Here is a 17,703-nt window from a genome sequence, read left to right on the forward strand (position 1 = left end):
GTTAAAATAATCTAGTAAAATCTACCCATGATATTTTGCTGGAGGGAGGGGAGGGGGAATAGTTATAAGATACAAAATCTGGAGTTTTCTTTTAATTTGTAAATGGTCTTTGTTCCACAAGCTTTCTAGATCCATCTTTTATGTTTCAAATGAAAGAGAGTCTTCCATTGCTTGACCTGATGGCACCACCCACCTACCTCTAAGCTCTTTGATCACAAAGGCAATTCCAAAATAGAATAAAACTTTGTAAAGCAATTATAGTATGGCATTGCCAGCATAATATGATCTTGCAGTTTAACCAGAGGTTAAACTACTAAAATATATTGTACTGGCATTATCGGTAGTGTTTTTTTCTATCAGTTCTTTAAATGTTCTTTCTTAATGCAATGCTGCAGTTTAGCTTGATTCCTAAGTTTGGGTATCACTTAAACTCATTTCAGTATAGACTGAGATTATTACTGGGCTTTTGTAACTAGCTTTTTTGGATATTACTGTTACTGTCTGAAGAGTGACGGTGTTTATTGCTAATTCTGGAAGGAAAAGTCAGTAATTGCTTGTTTGGAGTAAAATAGTAAATTGTGATTGGGCAAGAAACATTGCAGTTTCTTACAGTGGTTTATTCATAAAGCCCAGCTATCTCTGTACACAAACATCAAGTTTTTTATATCATTATCCATGAGAGTCATGCATACACTGTGCAGTCCTCATTCCCAGTTTGCAGGTAGACTTGCCCTAACCATCTCTGATTTCCTTTCTGCGCCATGGCTTGGCAAGTAGTATGCAATGTTAGTGTTGGTCACCTTAGTCGTTTGCCTATTGCTAGTCAGGAATTCAGCCTTTCGATTAATAGAATGTGGTTCTGTGTGTATAGTCTAAGCAAAACCCATGGTGCTTCATCTTTTCCTTGTGATTCTATGATATAGTTTGCATAGTGGCTCTTTCAGATGCCCAGGAACACATCTAAACTGTCTGTGGTACTTACTGGTGGCATTGCAGTCGAACATTTTTCAAGACTGTTCTCCAGATACATGAAATTGATTGTGAGAAAAGAGACACCAACACAGACATGCTGGCAAGTGAAAGATCCCTACTGCTTTAATTTTTTGTGTTTAAACCTCTATGGGATTATAATTTCCAAATACACTGATAAGTGGCAGAGACTTCTAGACTAAATCTCTGCTTTGGATAAGATACCCACCTCCCATCACTTTTGCCATATTTATCTAGATAAATTTACTAGGCCTCCCTGACATGGAATAAACATGCCAGTGCTCAAGGAAGTTACTTATTTTACAGAAATCTAAGCTCCAGGATTCACCTTATCTGTTGTAACTCCTGTGTTGGGGCAGAAACTGAGGAAGAGAGAAATCTCTGCCTTATCCGTGTTCTTCAGCTCAGGAGTTGCTGGAGGCATGTTGAAGTTATGGGGCATGTGATGGTCACTGTCACCCACAGGAATGTGATAGTGCTGTGGTGTACTCAGTAACCTTGCAGTCTCCTCTTGAAGTCTTATTTATAGGGGAAGCAATAAAAACAGAGAAGGGCTTCGGAAGATGGAACCAGAGGGGATTGTTTTAGCTAACTATTATTTTTGCTTTTAAGAGAATATTGTACAGACTAGATTGAAGGAGAACATAGCTGTTAGAGACTTACAAGGTAAGTTAAAGCTGCAAGTAAGGAGGAGTAAATAGTTACATTTTGCCAGTGGATTATGTTTGTGCAAGCTATTTAAAAATTAAAAGTAGAAATTATTTTTGGGACCTTAATGGAACAAAATGCTTGAATGCATTTAATCAAAGCCTTCTTAAGTTGTCCAAGATCCACATGTCCCCAGCCTCCCATGTTTCTGAATAATGAAAGAGTCAGGTTGTAATATGTTGTGGCATGAATAGCAGAGACAATACATCAAGTGGTTTTTAAATTCATCTAGAAACGTTTTGTTGACATTTAAATGATCAGATGCAAAGAAAAAGGGAGTGACAACTACAGAAAAGAAAAATTAGTTCTAAAAACCCACAGCCAATAATATATGAATAACAAAGAAGTGCTTTTCAGTATCTTGAATTTGAACAGATACATACAGATATTTTCTAAGCAACTATAAAATATGGATGATGATGACGTCAAAAATAACTGTAAGTTATCTGGAATGGAGATAACTATGTGAGACATGCAATAAAATCTCACTTGCAGCATTGTCAGTAATGCTATTTGTCTATAGAAAGTTCCTTCTAGGTAAGAAAACAGATCAAATGTGGTGGTGTTTTATTCCCGTGACTCCATTCTGTGGCTAAACAGATTTTTCTTTTTCCCTTTCACATTCCCAGCTCAGAGCATACACTAAGAAAACTCCCCTTGAGTCAGATTACTATTTTAAACAGAATTAATTCACTAATTTAGGCCACACAGGGCAATATATGTATATATATGTGAACACACTAATGTATGAAGAAAAAAGAAAACCAGCAAATTCTACTTCTGGTTTTAATGTCTGGAGAAATATAGATATAGCAAGACTGCCACTAGTTGTATGCTGGATCATACTCATACTTAACATCTCTCTGAAATGTGGTGGAGCAAAGTAAGGTGTTGGAGCTTCCAGAAGAGGAAATATTGTGTAAACAAGTTTATTAGCCTTTCTGGATGCTGCTTGTCTCTGAGACTCCTCTCATATTCTTGTAATTTCAGTATTGTGGGATTAAGGGTTTTCTTTTTTAAAACAAGTTATTTAAAAGCTCTGGTGGTGGTCCGTAAGCCCCGTGATTTAAATTGTAAAGAAAAATTTCAGTCTAGACTCACATATTCTCCACATTTTATTCTTTCCAAGTTTGAATCATCCTGCTCTTGCCTTCAATTATTACTGTTTTTTTTTTGTTGTTTTGGTTTTTTTGTTTTTTGGAATGATGATGTTTTCTGGATGTCTTTTTGCCTAATCATAGAAAATACTGTGACTGCACTTTTCAACCTGTGGTCTGCAATTCATTCCAGCCTGTTCTCCAACATCAAGTGTTCCTCTGTTGCAGGTCCCATTTCCTGGTTTTACGTATCTCAGACTTCCTTTCTTTAGAATAAACACTTAATTTTTTTCACCTTGTCATAAACTGGCACATGGACTTTGTGTGTCTAACCATGCTTCACAAGCATGTTCGCATGCTCGAGTGTCTAAAAATGGAAGAGAAAATATGCACTAGAGTTACTGGAAAGAAAATTATAGTATTGTAGTGGAATGTGAGCACCATATAAATGGAAAAAGCCTGAGGGGTTTGTGGGGAAGTGCCATATTTTTAAAATTCATTTCCTTTTGGATAAGTCTGTAGGGGAGGTAGGCAATGTTAATTTCTACAAAAATTAACTTTATGGTTTCTACTAGTTGTTGGTCAACTTATTCTCATAGGAAGAATCTTCTTAATATTTGATTCAGATGGTCTCTCTTTTGCATTTGGTTAGGAGCAAACAGAGCTCAACTGCAATGACAGGAGTGTCAGGAAAAATAGCTTTATCTTCCTGTATAGGTTTTCTACAAGCTGCTATGGTAATTTACCAGTGAAGTCTTTCATTTCCAGGTGGATCATTGCAATCCTTATCATATCGCCTAAATCCTTTAATTTGCAGTGCCTTCCAAGGTAGGCAAAAGGTCACTCTCCAGCACCCATAATTTTTGCTTTCAGTTGAGGTTGGTGAGGATTTTCTGACAGGCAATTGCCAGCAATATATATGCAAATGCTCTGTATCTCTCTTAGGTATCTACTTGCTGGACAAAAATGCAGATACATACTTTGCCCTACAATGGTATTTCCTACAGGACAAAGTAAGATTAATGTATAGTGTTGTCTTGGCATTTACTATAAATATCTCTTTTTATACAATATTTTAGAGTCCTCAGTCTACTGACTAAATCCCAAAATGGATATTATATATATATATTTCTTTGTCTAAATGGTGAGAGTTTTAGTGGTTTTGTGATAATGATTTTTGTCTGCTTCTGCATATTTTTTCTCTCAGGAAATTTTGAATCTTGCTCATGTTGTTTAATGAGCTGGCTGGTCAAGCATCTGATGCCCCGGTGGGAACTTTCAAAGTCACTGAACACATTTTTACTTAAGTCTAGCTGACATTTCTGTCTGTTTGATTTAATGTATGATTTCCATATTTAGATTACCAATCAGACGGAGCATAGTACAATCATTCCTTTGCACTATAAACATGCATGCATCCTGCATGGAAGTGGGCTCTTTTGCTGTTGGTCCACATGGCAAGAGTGGTTTTAGATTCTACTAACATTTGGGAAGACTTTATAAGTCAGTTTTAATTATAAATAAAATTTTGAATCTCTAATGAAAATTCTAAGTGCAGAATTAGTCTTCAGTACATTATTCTCAGACCATTTCAGTTGCTATAATCTGGTGGAATTAGTCTATTACAAATGATGAAGTATTTATTTACTAGTTAAATGCTAAAATCCTAAAAAGAAGCCTGATGTTATAAATATCCATATTGTTTATACTTAATTTCATTTTATTCAAAAGTATTAAAGAATTTTCTATTTGCATGCTTCAAATTCTTGCCACTAAGCAAGTAAGTATTGATGATAGGACTTTTGAGCAATTATTAATTAATTAGTTTAGTAAAAATTGAAACTTAAATAGTTTTTGCTTCTCATGGAAGATTGGCAGTCCTGATTTTGCACAGAATGCACTTCCCCATGCTGAGATAAAAAAAAAAAAAAAAATTGCACCACTGAAAACTATGTATTCTGAGTGTATTCTAAGTGTTCTCTTCATCCAATTTGTTTGTTTTGGGTGATAGTGCCTGCAAGCCCAAAACTTCTTGGTGATAGTGCCTTCCCCCTCCCGTGGTGTGCCTTTAACATGCAGTAAGCAAACTGATAAACGTTTTCAAAAGGAGGCAGTCCACCTATAGATCTGTCTCAGGCTGACAGCAGTGTTACCCCAAACTGTCATACAAGGATGTGCCCCATGTGCTGATGTAAAGCTCAGTCACCTCCTAGAGAACTACACTAAGCTCTGAACTCATGTGGGCCTGGATAGCTACACAGAGGTGTGTATTTTAGATTCATATACTTTATAACAGTTCCAACTTTCCTCCCCAGAATTAAATCAAGTCACTCTAATTCTGCTGGAAGGGAAGAATGGTTCCTGGTCCTGTGATTACCAAATGACCTACATATGACCTCATCCTTAGTTTCTGACATATGTTGAGGACAAAGACTCTTGTTCTATTCTTTTCCAGTTGTTGAGGTGACAATATTTTCCTGCCAGCAGTGTCTGAAAAATTAGCCTCTTCTGACTTAGTCTTGCTTTTCCTATAGTAAAAAAAAAAAAAAAAAGAAAAAACAAAACAACTTGGAAGGGTCAAAGAGAAAAATAATATGGCATTCCTCCTTAAAAATATTTTCATGTTGTTTGTTGCTTTTCTTGGGGGGAAAAAAAAAAGCCTGAAAGCAGCAGAAAATGTTGTATACTTGTTACCCTTAAAACAGTGATATGGTAGGGAATAAAAACTTCTGGGTTAATCCCTTCCCCCTTCTCTTTATTGTGTGGACAAGGAATCTTTGGGACATGGTGAGGCAGAAAGAGAATCCTGTAAATTGATGTCTTAATCTCAGAGCTGTTGTTCATGAGAGACATGAACTGACAGAGGGCATGTCTGCAATAATTTGATTTCTGTGATGTTTTTCTCTACAGCATGTTGAAGTTAGCCTAAGATTGGGGGAGGAGGGAAGTAAGTTTTCAAGGATCTAATTATTGAATCCATTAAAATAATAATAATAACAACAATAATAATAACACCCCAAAAAGAAACAATAAACCTGGGGTGGATCTTCATCACATAATTTAATACCTTTGAGTACACAAAGCTGTCATCAGGATCCTCTCTGGAAGCTGTTTTGCACGGGTCGTTGCTGGCGAGCAGTTGCTGCCAGTGTTCTGTTGTGTAGGAAGGGAGCCCAGAATAGCAGCCTTCTTACTACCTCCCTCAGGGTGCTTTAGCAATTTCTCAAAGGTCAGTAGAAACTAGTTATCAATTAAAGGAGCTCTCTCTCTGCTTTTAATGTATCCTACAGGTAGTGGAGAAAAAGCTTTCAAATGCTTTCAAATCCTGCTACCTCTTTCCTTGGAATACTTTGTGAGGATCCAAGGCCAGCTGATTTGTTGATATCATGGGGGACAACATCAAGGTAGTCCAGACAAGTGGGCTAAGAATGCTGACTTGGTCAGTTAGTTCTGGCAGGAGCAAAGTATTGGAGCAAGTATTCATCCAGTAGCCTGTGATAGAATGAGCATGCCCGTAGAATTAGAAAGAGCCAGTCTGGCTCCCAGGCATTTGATCTGCTCCCAAGAACAGTCTCTCTTGAATAATCTGCTTAGTTTATAAATCAGTCAAAAGACAGAATATCCTGATGGCAGGTAACAAATATATTTGTGAGATGGATCTGGGAAAAAAAAAAGCCAAGTGGAGGATTTTTGAGTTTTGCTTTCATTAAAAGATGGAGAGTTTCAATGGGAGGCTTAGTGACAACTTGATATTGTTTAGACAGTGATCTATCTGAAGAAAGATTAATGTTAATTAAAGTGGCGTTGGAGAAATTCAGCAGATGATAGCAGCCAAGCTGGCTACAAGCTATTTTTAGAAAATTTACTTCATTGCATTTGATATGACTCATTTATTAAGTTAACAGATGAATCAATAGCGCAGCTTCTCATGGCAGTCCCTTCATGTGGAACTGTATATAAAGATTGTGTTCATAACTTTGGTCAGAATTCAAATTATAAAAGCTGACCCGTATGGATTCAGTCCAAGTGCACAAAATGGAATAATACTCCAGTGTTACTCTGCAATAATACTCCAGTGAGACCGTCCGAGCATGAATATATAGAGGGCACAGGGGAAAATCAGCCAGCAGTCCAATTTGCTCTATTTGGGAAGTAACACAAATAGATAGCAAACAGGTCAGCTTGTTAAAATAATGTAACAATGGAAATTTATTTATCTTTTAGTTTTGCCATGATTTTACTTTTCGTTTGAGCTGTGGTTCATGGTTTCTTGCCTCCATTTGAGCACAGTTCTTCCTGGTTTTCAACTTTCCTTAACTTGGATGTAGTTTTCTCTTCTGTGGTGTTCAGCTTTAATTTGTGAAATAGTAAAGCATCCATCTGTTGCAATTCAACTGTGTTGGCCTTAGTTCAGTTTATTTCCCATATTTTGCTAATTTCTCAGGTTGCTATAGAAACCTTGTTGTTCTCCCGAATCCTTTTTGTGAACTTGCGCAAACCCAGTCTGAAAAGATAAAAAAGACACTACATTTCTATTAGTTTTAAATCTTTTGTTAAAATAATTATATTTATTATTTCCTGATTATTTTTATGGAATTTCTATCTTTTCCGATCTTTGCCTCAAAGGCCTTTTCCAGTTTAGCCCAGTGTAAGATATGATTTTTCATTATTATTGTGTCAGCTCTTATTTCTACATCTAGGAATAGTTTCATTTCTCTTTTGCAAAGAGATTAGAGAATTGGGCTGTCTGTATTACATTCAAGGTATGATACAGAGCTGATAAGACTAATGTCTGTCAAAATTTGAATATAAATTCTGGTATGTTTGGGATTATCTCTTGCATATACAAGTGAAACATGAAAGGTAACTAGTACTTAAAATAATTTCACTGACAAATAGGGTGTCTTGCTATAGTGTACAGTTTGGGAAAGAAAGACTTTGCACATTAGGTTTCTCTGGGTGAAGTTTGGGACCATCTTTTCAGTGTACTGGAAGTAGCTGGCTGTGTATTTAGCTTTGCTCTTGGTTGGGTGTGTATTATCAGAGAGAAAATGCCATTTCTATTGGACGATGCTGGATGTTGAGTAGTTGAAATGGAGAGCAGTGTAATAAAATCTGTAAAAAAAGTAAAATATGGAAAGATGAAGAGTGACTCCACGCAAAATTTGCATCCCCAGGAATTCTGGCCATTCTAATGTGTTCTTCGCTGCATTATATTTAGCATACAAAGTCCATTGTGGGTAATGTATACTCACTCAGGCTAACTGGTCCTTTGCTCTTCTGATCAGTTACTTCTTGAAACATTGTGATTAAGAATGGTACTGTAAAATATTATTAAAAAAGGAACCTGCAGAGAGAGGTTCTTCACAGCAATGTGAAAAAATATGCACGTGCAAGCCCTCTGTCATGGTCTCTGTATTATCCTATAGCCGAGATCTCCTGTGTATAATTGTCTGGTCTTTGTTCTTTCAGATGTCAGTAATCAAATCAAGGAATTGCACAATGACAAGCAAGTTTCCAGACAGGCCACAATTAATGGTTACACTTAAATGTAATTCAGAGAAACACTTAAAATAGAAAATTTTCCTCAAGCTGGACATATCCATTATTGCATTGATTTTTGATTTACCTTGATTTTGCTGGTTTTTCTTAGCAATCATCACAATGTTTTTGTTTTTCTCTGTTACTTGTGTGTGTGATGTTGTATCTGTGTCCAGTCCCTTACACTTCAGACTTAACTGACTGTTGAAGATTTGTGATAGTGATGTGGCTGTGTTAGCTGCATCCTCCCAGTGTGTGTGATGCCTTTAAACTTCTGTGAAACTTGCAGAAAAACTTTATATACAAAGTGAAATGTCTTTTTTATGTCTTTTGCCAGTTAAATCTGGTATTATAATCTGCTGTGGTGAATCTCTTTCAGAAATTATAAGATTGACTGAAATCTAATGTTCTGAGATGAAGAAAGTATAGACTTCCTTAAAAACTTCATTTCAAATCTGAGACATTGATAAAATTGTATATTAATGTTCTCTGATTCTCTTTCAGCTTCAAATTTGTTATTGTTTATGTTTGTAGGCTGGATTTTTAAGATAAAGATGTCTTTGTAGGATTGTAAGTGGACTAAGAGATATGTGGGCTGGGGCTATCAGTGAGAGATTGTTTATTTAAACAGTAACATAATTTTTAATATGTCTTTCTCTTTCAAAAATGTGGAATTGTGGTACCTGACATTTTACTTTTTAAGAGTGGTACCATTTGAGCTGCAACTTGGCAGATTCAGAGTGTGTTAAACTCTTAACACAAAACTTTGCAGAACTATGTGCATAGTGATGCTAATTAATGGTGTAAGCAAGTCAGGTGAGTTTACTGACTCAATGATTTTGATTTTTTTTTTCTGATATTCCAAGAAAGTTCTAAATAATTGTGCCAAGGGTTGCCCATAAAGAAATCTGCCAGGTGGAATTCTATGTTGCTGGAGTGGTAGCAGTAGAGATTCTGTATTCTCCTTCTGGTAGAAGGGTAGAAAGTCAGTGATTTTTGAGGTACTCCAAAGTGCAGTCAGGAATGGATCTCAAAGAAGCACATAAAAGTTTCTTTCTTACGTTCCTCATTCCAGTAGCCATGGGACTGGTCAGGTGCACTGTTTACATGCCACCTGAGCCACTGCTTGTCACTCTTTGATGAAGCAATCCTTTGTCGTGATGCTAAAGCCAATTTCTTGTAGCTATCCCTAGAAACAACAGTTGAACAAAAGTAATGAAAAATAAAAGGTCGTGTTTGTACTTGCACTGGCAAAAAAAGTTTTAGTTCTTTCCAGTTTTAAGCTCACTTAATGAATGGCAGCAATGGAGGTTGCAGAGGAAATGGGAGAGAGCAATTGCTATACTGTTTGTCCATGATGAATTTGGATGTAGCCCTGTCTCTATCTTGGAAATCACAGCTGATGTTACCTGGAGCACTGATGGACTTCAGACTTTTCCTATGCACACTTCATCCTCTGTGAAAAACCTTCAAACAGTTCATTTACAAGTATGGAAAGGCAGGATTTAGGTGGAAAATCTTACTGTATTTTCTGTGTTATACTCTTCTTCTCTTTTTCACTTGACTAAACAATATTTATAATAATTTCAAGATATAAGAAAATACATCTGTGTAGAAATGCTGTTAATTAGAAAAATCCCAATAATAGGGAGATAATTCAAATACACATTTGATAGGTGTCTACTGATTTACAGAAAATAGTTTCTTATGTAACTTCCATTTTTGTAGGATCCAGAAAATGAATAGTATTGCTGTGTAGAGCCAGCAGGAGGTCATTAGTGCACTTATATTTTTAGGTCTGAATTGTCACCATCGATCAGACTGCTTCATGAAATAAAAGAAGCCATGTCTGCATGTCTCTGGGGAAAATGTAATATTAACCACCATTTATAGTACATGCTATTCATGCATCTTCAGTCTGTGAACTGTTCTTTACCAGGATTTTTGCAGGATTTCAAAAAGTAATTTCAGTGAATTCCATGTAGGATAAAACCCTCTAGTTTTTCTCTGTCAATGCCTGCTATTACCCATCACCCACTTTTTATTACCAATTAACTGCAGAGATTTTTCAAACATGGAGGCTATAGAGTCTCTGTGATTTGTGATGTCTGTACATGCACATTTAATTTAAAAAAATCAATTTCTAGAACTGTATTTGGATGCATTTCAGACTGTGTTAGTAGCATAGTGAGATAGCACAAAGCACATCAGTCTTCAAACACTTAAACTCATCTGTATGCCTTAGACAATCAACAAGAAATCATAAATTTGATGATTGCCATTAATAAAAAAATACCATCCTGCTGATATTAATTTTGCTTGGCTGACTTAATTGTTAAGGTGATGGACACCTTGTTTCTAGTATTTATGTTAATCACATACAGATTTTTTGTTGGATAAAGAAAGGGGATTTTTTGCTTTTGATTTGGGACTTACTGGGTTTTACCTCTAAATTGGTAGAAGGAATATTGTGTTTTGGAACAAGTCATAAGACTATTAGCCTAATATATTTTCTGTTACTGATTTTGAGAACATTTTTTTTTTTCCTGATTTCAGGTTGGGTGGGACTATATCTGCATACAAGATAGTGCCAGACGAAATAGAAGAAATCAAGGTACAGTATTATTGCTTTTCAACACCGAATTTCTTTCTTTGGAAAATTACAGACATTTTACATTAAAAAGCCACGTTATTTCTTGCGTTGAAGTGTATCATAGGGGAGAGAGGAAAGTGTCTCAAGTAAAATTATTAGATCCATATTTATGCATCTAAAATAGAATTTTAGTTATTTTTACAATTACAGTTTACCTTCAGCGCTTAAGCTGACTTCAGCAGGATTTGTTTGATGACAGAGACCTGTGCAATTCAACCTATTTCTGTTTTGCTACCTGAAGACAGATGGGGGACTATGATGAGTTATAGTTTCATAACAAAAAATATATGTAAGTGTCCTTCTGCTTTTGAGATCTAAAGCACATCCATATTTTTCAATATTGTCTGTCATAAGAAGGGGATAGTATGAAGTCAAAAAATTGTTATAAACTCTTTGATTTTGAGTAGTGATAGCAATAAATACTGAAGTTTACCTTCAAAGTAATGTGCATGGTAACAAAACTCACTTTAGCCAAGTCCACTCGTGAAATGTGCTTCAGCAATTTGTGTCTGTTTTTTTTTTTTTTTTCAGTGGAATGAGAGATGGGTACTGGGGGGGATTTTGGCCTGGATCTGATGGTACAGTTTGTGTAGCTCATTCCTCATTTGGTTGTTATTGGGTCAGTCTGACATATTGCTTACTCATTGTGATTGCTTAACCCGCTCTGCTGTTTCACATATTTATTTTCAGCTGTGCAAAGAGAACTAAGAATAGTTGTAAAATCTTGTGAAGGGAAATGACTGTATAATATCTGATGTAGACATGACTTCGTAGTGTGCAAATGGTGAGAATTTATTCCTCTTCAATTAGTATCAAACCCACTGCAAGCAAGTCACTGCACAGTGACTGCCTGTACCTGCATCAGTCAAAGTTATCACACCATCATGATCAAATTTTTTTTTGTCATCTAAGATTCATGGACTCCTCTATCCTGAATTTTATCAAGGGGAGCATGATTTATTACTGGACAGATCCACTACTCAGACTTTGGTCTTGGAATAAAAGAAAAAAAGAAGGCTTTCAAAATTAAATAGTGGTATTTTCATGATGCTCAGAGAACTGCTCCACAACTATTTTAAAAATTACAAAAACCCTAAACCACAATCTTTTTACTTTAATATAAGAAAACAAATACCATGGATATTTTGTTAATGTTGAAGATCAAGAAAGCTGATGTTTCTGGCTTCATCATACTAAACTGAGTTCAGTGAACAAAGAAAAATGAAATGTTGGGAGATAATAAATAATTTTACTTTTAGGAACTTACTGCGAAATTAGTAGTCACAGGTAGCTTGTTTCTGGTAGCTGTCCTGTCTTGTTCAGGTAGTGGGGTTTTGAGATTGTATTGGAAGTCAGGCCACTTCTCACACCTTAAAATGGTTGAAGTTTTCAAGCTGCAATACATGTTCTTTATATTAAACAAGGCACTTCTGGAAGATGCCAAGATAGACAAATATATATTGGATATCAAAAAGTATTATTTTTTCCATATGTATTCTGCATAGCAGCTGGTAAACAGTGAGACAGAGTGTCTTTGCAATAAATGTAGGGGGTAGTTTTAACATCTGAAAGGCTCTCCTAGCTGATTTGAGTAGAAAAAGGAGAGAGGAGAAAATAGAAGGCAAATAAGTTTGCTGGAATATTGCTTGTTATTGCTTCTTCCATGTACCTTAATTAAGTTATTTTGCCTCACAGCTATCTCTCCCCTGTTTAAACATGAAATATTAAGGAAGTTAATTTGATGAAATATGCAAAAATAATAGCTTCACATTTAAAATCTGATTTAACTTGATGGATTGTTGAGTTGTATTTTCATGTTTTCTGATAGTCCTTAAAAAGTGAACTGCTTTCTTAAATGGCAAAGGAGATACTTCATCAGACAGAGAGTAATAGTTACTATGACAAATAAGTCTCTTAGCATTTGCATGTGTTCTAGAAAAGGTGGTAGATTAAGCTCTTTTTGCAGCCCAAAATAACTTATGAAAAAAACCAGTGTATTGATTTTGTTAATTCATGTAACTACATGTAATTATGGCAGAAGTGATAAGCTGTATCCTATCTAGTCTCATGAACCATACCAAGGTTAGAAAGGATTGTGTGGAACCGATCATCACTATAGTTCCACAGCATCTGTATCAGTCTGAAACAGTATCCTGAAACCTACCTTCCCTAGATTTTTGTCTCAGGTGCTTAGGTTCTCATAGTGAGAACACTCAACAGGTAGCCTTACCTAGATACCATGTCAGGTTTCCCCCCTAAAAACTCTTCTAGAAGGTACATGTCCTCTTTCACATTATCTTCTACTTCAAAAAAAGAAGCCTTCAGAGATTGCGTAAATGGAGGTACTACCATCTGCATTCCTGTCATTCTTCCACACCAGTTAAAGCAATATCACTTCATTTTCAGTACCTGCTGGTTTTAAAATACTTCCAGAACTGATAAAGACAGTAAATATAGAAACTGCAGCACATTTCTGAGAAAGTGTCATTGTTTCAACTTCCTCTAGACTTATATTCTCATCAGAATATTTATCCTGCAAGCAAGAAGCTTTTCAAACTAGCAAAAAAACACTGTCAGATTTCAGCCTTGCTCCTCACCCACTGTAATAGTATGTGCCTAAAGGAGAGGTCTTTCAAGCCAAATGATTTCGTGTACCTGGGGCCTGGTGAGCCTATCAGGCACATTGATTTTGATGGACAACACGGAGACTGTCTCAAGAATAAAGAGCAATTTATGGCTGTTACAGTTTAGGGAAAGTTTACATGATGTGCCTATAGATTTATGTCAACAGTATCATCTTATGGTCCATAGTCCCATGAGACGTGGTCTTTTTGATTTCCACATTCTGCCATTACAAAGGAAATATATGATGTGGTGAAAGGTGGTTATTATAGAAGAAGACTCAGTGAATGAGAACCACTCCTTAACAGATTCCTAAAAAAAAAAAAAACAAAAACTTGGTTTGGTAGGATTTGCAAGTCAACAACAGAAAGGCATTTGTTTTGTGTTGAGTTTTTTATGTGCTTTCATATATACTTTTCATGTAGACATATGCATGCATCTCATCTTAAGACCAGAAATGGATTTTGTAGCAGGTCCTTAATTCATGACAGTAATATGCACAAGAAAGACATTGCCAGAACATTTCATTCCTATAATATTTGTGGCATGAGATAGATATTCCAGTGTAGAGAATAAAGTTAAGTGGTTGCCTCCTATGGTTGTTAGTTTTAAGAAATCTTGTTAGAAATATTTTGTTAGTGCTGGTTATAAATTATAAATTTAGATGTAGAGCAGTTCTGGAGCAAGATGGGAGGGGGTTTTTAATTCCATTAACCACCCTGTCACACAGAGACACACTTTATGCTCCTCAAGGACCACTCATAATTCATCTATAGATACTCTTTAAATGAAAACATATATGCATAAAGTATTAAAGGTTGCATTTAGGACTACAGACATTTTTCCCTGAATAATGGTAGGATAGCTCTCTTGTTTTTCTTTACGAGTATTGTTAACTTAATGGTTTAATATATGAAAATTTTTATGCACAGCTGAAACACATTCTTCTCAGGTTGTCTTCAGTCTTTGAGAAAAGTAGACTCCAGTGATAATGATCCAAGAGTAGAAAATGATAAAAACTAAGAAGGAGAGCAAAGTAGCCAGAAATGAAATGAGAGCTGTGTCTTAAGAGGTCAGTTGCCCTAGATGAGTCAGAAATTCAGAAGATTTAACTCTTCCACATGGACATTTTTGGGAACTTCTTAGAAACAAAGGAAGTTGCATTCAGTGTCAGTGAGATGTATTTGAGAGCAAAGCTGTACTCCCTGCCATTAAAAATACACAGCTTTGATATGATTGCAATTAAAATCAGCCCATTCTGAGACTTTGTCAGAAATCATTTGGTTTGCCAACTTTGTGGTGTCATATACCTACATAATGCTGTGTCCCAGAATCTGGTTTTTCTGCTGATGAGAGTAGCTGATGAAACTTATACAAACTTTGTGTGCAGCCAAGAGATGCTGGCCTTGATCATTATCGAAGTATTTTCATAATTATCAATATATAGCAAAAATAAATAGCTATTTGTTAGCAAGTGCCAGTTTGTAGTCCCATATTAAAAAAAGGCACAAAAGAAAGGTAGTCATAGCTACAGTGGTGGATAGTCTACAAGAATAGGGTTGTGGCTGAAGATATTTAGATGTCACAAAAGTGTTTTTTTGTCTCCATACTGGAGAGTGGAGCAGTATTTAAATATCTCTTGCATCTTCTGCAGAATCAGCCTTGCTTTACATGAACAAGGAGGTGTGCTGTCATTCCAGTTTTGCATAGGAGGTTAAGTGCTGGATCTAGTTTACTTCATCACTGTATGGATATTCACCTGCCAAGTGTATCAGCACTGGCCAAGTGCTTCACAAAAAGTTTCTCCAAAATTTATAATGGGAGCCATCAGGATTTGATGATAATACTGAGATTATTGCTCCTTTATCTGTTTGGATCCAGCACAAATGAAAAGGTTTGCCCACTCAGAATAAGTTTTTTGAAGAGGCTCAAGTTGTTTGAAGTGTGTACTCCCACTAATCCTAAAGCACCAAGAAACTTTGCTATTTACTTTGCAGGAATGACAATTTTGGTTCTCAGTTTTTCTGCCCATGTTTTCCTTCTTCTGCATCTCAAATTATAATTACTAACTCATAGCACAAGAGTTCTTACTAAGCATGACATAAAAGGGTATTACCCATTGAATGTCTAGCAAGTATTAACAAGTAGCATCTCTGTAGACTCTAAAGCTTACAGATACAAATTTAAAAAGATTTAAAGGACATATGTGATGGTCATGTCACATGTCATTGCATTAGATTGCTAGTTATGTGTGTTGACTAAAACTGAGGGCTTGTCTTTTACCTCTCTTAAAATGCACTCAAGAGTCTCACCCTCCAGTAGACAGTTTAATTATACTCCTGCATCTAGGTAAAGAAAGTTTCTAAAACCTGAGACGCTGAGATGTCAACTTAGTATATGAAATCCCCGATACACTTGCAGATTTGGTTTTCCTACTTACTTCTTAGATTTTCATGAAGGAGACTTTCTTGTGGGCATGAATCCAACTAGAACAATTAAGAAGTGGGATGTGTTAAGCTGAAACAACTTTGTCTCATCATATTTCCCTGTAATCAAAGTTCACCTGATGTACATACAGATTTCTTCCTGGGTTAATTTCCAAATCGTGAATTAGCAGAGTCAATCAGTGACTAGTGTTCTTTTTCAAGCTACATGAGTCATTGTTTAGATGACAAAAAAATGAGTTTTTACTTGTGACATTAATCCTTAATAATTAACCTGCTGCTACAGATGTTGTTGGTTCCATGCTAGAGGGAACTAAAGTTTTGTGTGTGGGATTATGTGACAAAATTGTCCAAAATTTTTTATAAAACAAAAAATTACTGTTCTTTAATTTTCGTCCACATGTATGCATTTGTGCTACAAGCTAGAGATTTGCAACCCCTGCAGTATTAATAATGGCCATGCATTTGTCCTTCACTCTTGTAGTTCTTGTCCACAGTTGATTATTTATATTATCTTGAATCATATTGATCCTAGACTGTGATTTCCTTATCTGTTGTATTATGTCATTTTTTCTTCTCATGAGTCCTTTGTTGATCTAAGTTTTGTTTCTTCTAAAACTTCTTTTGCCCCTTTTTCTGGAAAGTGCAGTCTGTATTACTTTGGGTTCTACTCTAGGCTTTTGGTGCCAAGCATGGCTGTGCAAGCCTGACTAGTCCAGGCACAGTCTCACACCAGTGAAATATGAGTGTTTCATAAGAATACCTTTTCTGTTGTGGGATTTTTTTTCCCACCTATGAAGCCATTAGTAGTTGTGAATATCAGTTTTGACTTTTGGATTGTTTCTGCTCTGATAGGTTTGAGACTGCTTTTGCTTGGAGGACGTGTTCTCCATGCTATAACTTTTGCTATCTCAAGTTTCTGTATAGAACCTCCCTAGGGAGTACTCACTGGAGGGGCTTTTCATCTTCCGTGGATGATGGATACTCACTGCAATCACAGACTCTCAACCAAAATAAAACACCTTTACAAAAAGAATGTAAAATGAGAGGTGGCTGAAGTTTCTATCAAACTCTGATCTAGGACTGCTAAATGTGTCAAAAACATTCCTCTGCTTTCCTGGCAAGGGCATCATATGCCCAGACACTCTGGATGAAAGAGTATACTCACTAATTTCCCACATGAAAATAGGAATTGTCACTTTTTGTTTTCCTGCTGTCTTCCATCTTATGTTGCATAGGCTTTTTGGCTTCAGAGACTTCATGTCTCTAGAAAGGACAGATGAGACCACCTCACCAAGTTACCTTGCTCTTCCAGGCTGTCTTGAATATAGAAAATGCTTCAGCATTTTTATAAAAATTCCTGTCCTGTAATGTGAGTAGAATTTAAGTGAATGCATTTTATATTGTATTGTGTAATTTAATCTTACAAACATATAGAAGTTTAGCCTGTGATTTGCAGATCATGGAATATTGCCACATGGGGAAGAGCAGGAAGACTGTGCATCCATTTAAGTTGAAATGCAATGCTAACAAGACAAAAATAATTTTAGAAATATTATTATTTACTTTCTAAAGCAAACAAAATAGTTCTGTATTTCTCCTGCAAAGAGAGAACAAAAATAGCTGAAAGTTAATTTGTAAGACAAAC

The 17,703-nt window shown here is 36.0% G+C and overlaps 1 protein-coding gene across 20 annotated transcripts in view; it reads left to right on the forward strand.

The window, feature by feature from the left end:
* GPHN (gephyrin) overlaps positions 1-17,703 on the forward strand; it is a 275,721-nt gene that overhangs the window by 101,799 nt on the left and 156,219 nt on the right. For all 20 annotated transcript variants that reach the window (XM_053980254.1, XM_053980258.1, XM_053980257.1 and 17 more), the window contains exon 3: positions 10,893-10,950. In XM_053980254.1, coding sequence (XP_053836229.1) covers positions 10,893-10,950 — 58 coding nt within the window. The remainder of the gene's footprint in view (positions 1-10,892; positions 10,951-17,703) is intronic.

The sequence above is a fragment of the Vidua macroura genome, chromosome 6 (assembly GCF_024509145.1).
Source record: "Vidua macroura isolate BioBank_ID:100142 chromosome 6, ASM2450914v1, whole genome shotgun sequence".
NCBI classification, from domain to species: domain Eukaryota; kingdom Metazoa; phylum Chordata; class Aves; order Passeriformes; family Viduidae; genus Vidua; species Vidua macroura.